The following is a 7,552-nucleotide window of genomic DNA, read 5'->3' as shown; positions in this document are numbered from 1 at the left end:
GGAAAAGCGAATAAAGGACCTAGGAACAACAGCAGCAGCTGTGAAAACTAAACAGGGTCACTTTGGGGTGGAAACCACCTGCTGTAGCCCGGCTGACGCCAGACAGGAAGAAAAATGGGTACAGAGTGCAGTATGACCGACCACTTAGATCTAGGCTCCTGGCAATTAACATGGTTGGAAATGGTAACCTAGGACATTCAGAAAATATTCAAATGGTTCTTTTTTTTAAATTGGTTAAGTTCACTTTTTCTGAGTGTGAAGCTAAGTGGAAAGTTCAGCCACTGATTCCAACGGAGCGAATCAGAATCTCTCAGGGTAGGAGTGAGGGGTCTTTCATAAAAACTACAGGCTCCATTTCTATGACGTGGTTTCCAGGATATACTGTTGAGAATAAAAGCAAGGCATAAAAGGGAATATATAATTTTCTACCTTTGGTAAGAGAGAAAAAGGGGACAGAAGAATGCATACGTATGTATATTCTTTTTTCCAAAAGAAGAAACCGGAAACCAATGAAAATAGTAACCTATTAAAGGTCAGGGGGCAAATGAGAATGAACTTCTCTGTATTTTTTTGGTATTAGTTTCCTACTGCTGCTGTAATACGTTACCAGAAGTTACGTGGTTTAAAACAACAAATTTATAGTTCTGGATGTTGGAAGTCCACCATAGGTGTCACTGAGCTAAAATTAAGGTGTCAGTAGGGGGATAACTGTTTCTTTACCAGCTTCTAGAGACCACCTGCATTCCTTGGCTCATGGTCCTTTTCTCCATCTTCAAAGCCAGAAGCATAGTATCTGCAAATCTCTCTTTGAATCAGGCCCTTCTGCCTAGCTCATCTACATTTAAGTATCCACGTGATTTACATTTGGGTCTATGGGATAATACAGTCTTGTCATCTTAAGATCTAGTGGTCAGTAACTTTCAATCCATCTGCAACCTGAACCTCCCCTTGCCCTGTAATGTGCATATTCGTACCTTCTAGGGATTAGTATCTGTACATCTTTGGTGATGGAGTGGGGAGCATTATTTTGCCAACTGTACCTTTTAAGAATAATCTTGACAGTTGAACCATATAAATGCTTATATATTCAAATATGAAATTTAATGAAAAATAACCAAAGCCGACTCTAAAATTGCATACAAATTGAAATAAATGAACCTAACTGCATATCAAACAGTAACGTAACTAAGAAAAAAAGAATGAATTCAAATAAAGTTTGAGCACAGGACTCTACCAATTCATCCTTAAAATGAGATGTATTTTAAGGACCAAAATAACTGCAAAGAAATCTTGATTTTTACTCAGTAAACTTGTTGCTAGTATACTGACCTCAAAACTATTTTGTGTGTATCTTAGGATAGTGTAAATGTCCTATTCTGGGGAGCCACAATGGTCATTCTGGAAGAAGGGAGAGAGAAACGTGGTTTGGATTTTTTATGTTATAACTTGAAATGGCACAGACAGTTAACAGTCCCAGGACCAATGAGTGCATCTAGTACAGGATATTGGTTTCTAAATAAGATTCCTCAGTAAAAGAAACCAAAGCTCTTTAAAGAGATGTCTGATTTCAGGTGGAATCAGGTATACAGTACAAGGTAAGCCCACAACATCTAGTGGTACCAAGAGGTAAAGACGTGCTCAAAGACAGATGGGGACATGTCCAAAGCTAACAAAGAACTTCCCTTTGGCCCAACGTAGAATACCTGAGCATCAAATGCACCAAAAAATAATATCAGATTCTAAATTCTGAATTAAGAATCTTTGATATAAGAGGCATTTGGGATTAGGAGGAAAAACATTCTTTTTAGAGAAATTGAAAGCTAATAAATGTAAAAGAAATAATACATTTGGAAAATCACTATTTCGTAATCCTCAGTGTAATAATTAAGGCGAGATCAATGAGATTGAAACTATACAGTGGTTTGGAGAACAGCTTCCTTCAGAGGGCAGTGAGATGATTAGATAAAATGTTGGCATATAGGATATTTACATACTTTAAAATATCCACAGATTTATTCCTGTGCTTCAAGTTTGGCTCGATATCTGTAAATCAACTCACATGATACACCACATAAACAAAAGGAAGGATAAAAATCATATCAATAGAGTAGAAAAACCATTTGACAGAACTCATCATCAATTTATGGTAAAAACTCTCAGCAAAGTGTGGATAGAGGAAACATATGTACCTCAACATAATAAAGACAATATATGAACGCTCACAGCTAACAGCATAATGGTGAAAAGCTACAAATTTTTTCTCTAAGATGAGGAACAAGGCAAGGATGTCCACTTTCACCATTTCTAGTCAACATAGTACTGGAAGTCCTGGCCATAGCAATCGGAAAAAGGAAAGGAATAAAAGGCATCTAAATTGGAAAGAAAGAAGTAGAACTATCAGTATTTGCAGATGACGTGATATTACATACAGAGAACCCTAAAGAATCTATCAGAAAACTATTAGAACCAATAAATGAAATCAGTGAAGTAATGTGATACAAAATTAATATTGAGAAATTAAATTCATTTATATATTGCCAATAAACTATCAGAAAAATAAAAAGAAAAAACAATATCATTTATGATCGCATCAAAAAGAATAAAATACCTAGCAATAATTTAACGAAGGAAGTAAAAGACCTGTACTCGGAAAACTACAAGATATTGAAGAAAATACAAATAAATGGAAGGCCGTACTGTGCTCATGGAGAGGAAGAATTAACACCATTAGAATGTCCACACTCCCTAAATCAATCTACAGATTCAATGCAATCTGCATAAAAAATGCCGTTGGCGTTTCTCACAAAACTAAAACGAACAATCCTAAAATTTATATGGTAGCACAAAAAAACCCAAATATCCACAGCAATCTTGAGAAAAAAGAAAAAAGTTGGAGGCGTCATGCTATCTGATCTCAAATTATACTACAAGGCTATGGTAATCAAAACAACGTGGTACTGGCATAAAAACAGACAAATAGATCAAGGGAACAGAATCCAGAACCCAGAAACAGACTCATGCCTGTATGGTAAGTTAATTAATGACAAAGGGCGAGGGGATGTACAATGGGCTAAAGACGGTCTCTTCAATCAATGGTGGGGGAAAACTGGACAGATGCATGTCAAAATATGAAACCGGACCACTTTCTTACACCATGTACAAAAGTAAACTCAAAAGACTTAAATGTAGGACCTGAAATCATAAAACTCCTGGAAGAAAACATGTGCAGTAAACTCTGACTTTACCCTTAGCAGTATCTTTGTGGATATTTCTCCTCAGGCCAGAGAAACAAACAAAAGGAACCACATCAAACTAAAAAGTTTTTTCATAGCAAAGGAAACCATCAACAAAACCAAAAGACAACCTACTGAATAGGAGAAAATATTTGCCAATGATGCATCCGATAAGGGGTTATTATCTACACAATATGAGGAATGCATAAAAGTTAGCACCAAAAAAGGAATAATCCAGTTAAAAATGGGTGGAGTACCTGAACAGACATTTTTCCAAGGAGGTCGTAGAGATGGCCAATAGACATATGGAAAGACACTCAACATCACTAATCGGTAGGGAAATGAAAATTAAAACCACAATGAGATATCGCCTCACACCTGTCAGAATAGCTATAATCAATAAATCAACAAACAAGCGTTGATGAGGATGCGGAAAAAAGGGAGCCCTCGTGCACTGTTGGTGGGATTATAAATTGGTGCAGCCACTATGGAAAACAGTACAGAGGTTCCTCAAAAAATAAAAATAGAACTACGTTATTACTCAGTAATTCCACTTCTGGAATTAAGAAAAGAAATCCAAAATGCTCATTCAAAAGCTGTATGCACCCATATGTTCATTGCAGCATTATTTACAGTAGCCAAGATACGGAAGCAACCGAAGTGCCCACTGATAGACAACTGGATAAAGGAGTGGTGGTACATGTACATAACAGAATATCACCCATAAGAAAGAATGAAATCTTGCCATTTGTGATGACATGAATGGACCTAGAGGGTATTACGCTGAATGAAATAATTCAGACAGAGAAGGACAAATACCATTTGCTCTCACTTACAGGTGGAATCTAAAAAAATTAAATGAACAAAACTCAAGAGATACAGAGAGCAAACTGATGGTCAACAGATGGAAGGGGGGTTTGGGGGATGGGTGAAAAGGGGGAAGGGATTAAGAACCACAGATTGCCAGTTGTAAAGACAGTCACAGGATGTAAAATACAGCACAGGGAATACAGTCGATATTATTGTAATCCCTATGTATGGCATGAGGTGGGTACTAGACTTATCGAGGTAATCCCTTTGTAAGTCATATCAATACCTAATTACCATGTCGTATACCTGAAACTAATATAATAATATTGTATGTCAACTGTAACTGAAAAAGTATAACCCCAGCGGTTACTTATTATTTAAAGGAAAATGATTCGTTTACACTGGAGAAATCGAGTCAACATCACCTTTATCAAGCGATCAAACTTCCTATCACAACAATGGGTCAAAATGATATTCTGTGTCTCCTGATCTACTAGAACGGGAAGAATACGTTATCAACTATATAGTATTCTTGTCAAGAACGTTTAACTTGAGTCCATTCGGGAGGGGGAAAAAATTAGGCAATTACAGATTTGGACATTTTACAAGGCAGCCGGCCTGGGCTCCAGATTAAAATGAACTAATTTTAAACTGAAACGAAATAATGACAGTTATGATGCAATCTATGATCCTTAAGAATTTTAAAAACAAAAGAAGTATAAAAGACAGTATTGGGACGATACGAAAAATCTGAATATGGGCTTATATTAAGTAATGTATTAATATTAAGTATTCCATATATAATATTACTGCAGGAAAAAGTCTCACGTTTTAGGAGGTACACGTCGAAGTACTCATTTAGGGGTAAATTCAGCATGCGGCCAACAACTTTAAACGGTTCAGAAGTAAGTTCGAGTACACAAATGCACATGCGATCACACGAGAGAGGGAGAAGGGCGCAACAATACGCGAATAACTGGTGAATTCTGGCGAACAGAGCTATTTTTTGTACCGCATTTTCATGTTGTCTATGTGTTTGATTTTCAAAGTAACAAGCTGAAGAAAATTTCTTTATTGGGCCCATGGGCTTCTTGGTACCCTTTGGGTTTGTTTGTATTTCAAGTTGTGAAGGTTTTCTTCTCTCTCTTTTTAAATGTATCTCTGCTTGTCTTTTTTTGGAATCTCTCCCTTGACAGTCAGCTCTCTCCTTTCAGTCTCTGGGCAATGAGTTTTTTTTTTGGTTTTTGTTTTGTTTTTTTTTTTTGATGTATGTGCTGGTAAATAGAATAACTTCAATGAAAGCGATGTGGTTTGTTGATCTCTATGGCGCTCCGCTGTATAGAAAAAACATTTGAAAGTAAAATGACAAGTAACATGGACGCGTAGTATGAAGTATGCTTTATTGCTGGCACTCGATATAATGTGTTTAAACATGAGTGTGTTTTGTAAGTTTCCAAATGTCATCGATATAGCTGAGGGCACCGCCAACAAAAGACGCAGGTTTTCGGGCCCCGCCTCGGGCCCGCTGACCGAAGGCTAAGCTGGCAGGAGAGGGCCTGGGTCTGCGTTGAAACAGGTTTGCAGGAAACAGGTTCTGCTCTTCCCTGCGGGGCCTGAGACGCCCGCCCAGGGCGCAGCCATTGGGCCCCTCCTGAGAGCTGCCTCCGCGCCCGCCTCCTCGTCCCTGGGGCATCTCTGCTGGTGGCGGTGCTCCGCCGACTGCCGTCCTCCTCGTGCTCCTTTTCCGTGGCTTCCCGGGGCTTGCCACCCGTCTCCACGGGCACTGCCTCCCTGTGGCGCAGCGTCCTTCCCGTGGGGCCGCCCCACGCCATCTCACATCTAACTCTTGCCGCTCATCCGGTTGGGGGGACGGTGTTTTGTGCAAAACATATCGTCTTCGTGTCTCTCTGGGATCCCGGGGCCTCTGCTGGGGATTCTGAGACTCGACCAGCTTGACACTCACTTCCAGGGTCGATGCGCGCGAGCTGTTGAGGGTGGTGGCGAAGGCAGCCGGCCCCGGGTTTGAACAGCTTGTCCCTGTGGCCAGCGCCCCCCGCCTGGTGGCCACAGGACTGCTGGCAAGCCCCGTAACTCCCGCGACTTAGTGTGCTCAGGTGCAGAGTGAAGTGACATCAGGTGTGAGGACGAAAGGCAGACGTGCACAAAGTGTCTTCTGGGAAAGGGCCACGGGAGCGCGCCCTGCTTCTAACCTTCATCAGCGTCTTCCCGTGGCGTGTCAGTCCTGGGTCGAATGCTGCTTGCAAGACATTTAAGTGGCGATGCTCACAGAATAATTTCTCTTTGGCTTTCTCTGTGTCTCTCCTGGCGCCAGGTTTCGCTGGGACTCCTGCACGCCCACGCCACGCACATCCTGTGGCCCCCGGGACGCTGGCAGAGACTGGAGTCGGTTCTTCCCCCGGAGCGCACGCCAGTTCAGACTGAAGTGCAGTGACCACGCGCGCGGGACTCCCCGGACGCCCGGCCTGGGGCGACGGCGCCACCAATCACCGGAGAGGGGAGGAGACCCGTCCCAAAGCGCGAGGCTTCCCGCAGGACAAGGCTGGGCGAGAGACATTTCCCTTGCATTGAGATCGTTTGTATTATTAAAGAGAGCGGTTTAAAATAGTAAACAGTATTAAATGGCTCCTGATTTGTGGTGAATTATAATACTCTGTTGTTTAATTCCCCAAAAAAAAAAAAACAACAAAAAACAATGCCGACCTTTGGGAATATGAAAATTTTATTCCCACATGTCTTATGGGAGTAAATTTGTGATTTTGTTATGCATATTTATTCTACTCATTGTTGGGTTTTGATTTTGGTGCTTGCTGCTGAAAGAATATGAAAATTAATATTTGATGAAAGTAATTGCTTGAGTAATGTCATTTGCTCTTAAGATAGAAATGAAGAAACATATTATACACATAGTGGCAGGAATTATATTGTAATTCGCAGCATCTGCAATGTAGTGACTGCCACTTAGGGAGAACAGTGAACTGTGATGTTAAAATAAAACACTGATTTGCTCAGGTACTGTTTTCGCGTGTTTGTCATTTACCCTGTACATCCATGATGAGGACTATCTTGTCTCTCTTGGAATTAAAGTAATGGAAAACCAATTCTATCTATACTTCCATACACTCGAACCTTTCTTATTAGCCCTTCTTCATCAAAAAGCTGAGTGATCTCAAACCTATTCACATGGATGAATAAACTCATTTATCAGTGTCTGGTCACTATTTGGTGAAATGTCCTAAGTGAAGTGGAAGAAAAAAAATCATACTAGATCAACTAAGCTTGATCCCCCTGGCCCCCAATGATTTTTCAGTGGTCACCTTGTCGTACCGAAATCACCGACTGCAAAGTGGGATAATGTCAGCATAATCGATTCTGTAATTGTATAGATGAGGAGCTAAATTGCCAGCATGCAAGTCCGTATTTCTGAAGCGTCTCTCTTCTGCTCTTCCCACTGATGAGAAGCTTGTGCTGATGGAAACCAAGTCTCTGGA

General features: G+C 40.6%; 1 protein-coding gene across 7 annotated transcripts in view; it reads left to right on the top strand.

The window, feature by feature from the left end:
• Positions 1-7,074, top strand: part of IMMP2L (inner mitochondrial membrane peptidase subunit 2) — a 631,779-nt gene extending 624,705 nt beyond the window's left edge. For all 7 annotated transcript variants that reach the window (XM_036231121.1, XM_036231122.1, XM_036231116.1 and 4 more), the window contains one exon: positions 6,376-7,074. In XM_036231121.1, coding sequence (XP_036087014.1) covers positions 6,376-6,495 — 120 coding nt within the window. In that variant the 3' untranslated portion in view covers positions 6,496-7,074. The remainder of the gene's footprint in view (positions 1-6,375) is intronic.
• The last annotated feature ends 478 nt before the right edge of the window (positions 7,075-7,552 follow it).

This window comes from Rousettus aegyptiacus, unplaced genomic scaffold, assembly GCF_014176215.1.
Source record: "Rousettus aegyptiacus isolate mRouAeg1 unplaced genomic scaffold, mRouAeg1.p scaffold_m13_p_13, whole genome shotgun sequence".
Taxonomy (NCBI): domain Eukaryota; kingdom Metazoa; phylum Chordata; class Mammalia; order Chiroptera; family Pteropodidae; genus Rousettus; species Rousettus aegyptiacus.
This window is presented reverse-complemented; position numbering and strand designations above follow the sequence as displayed.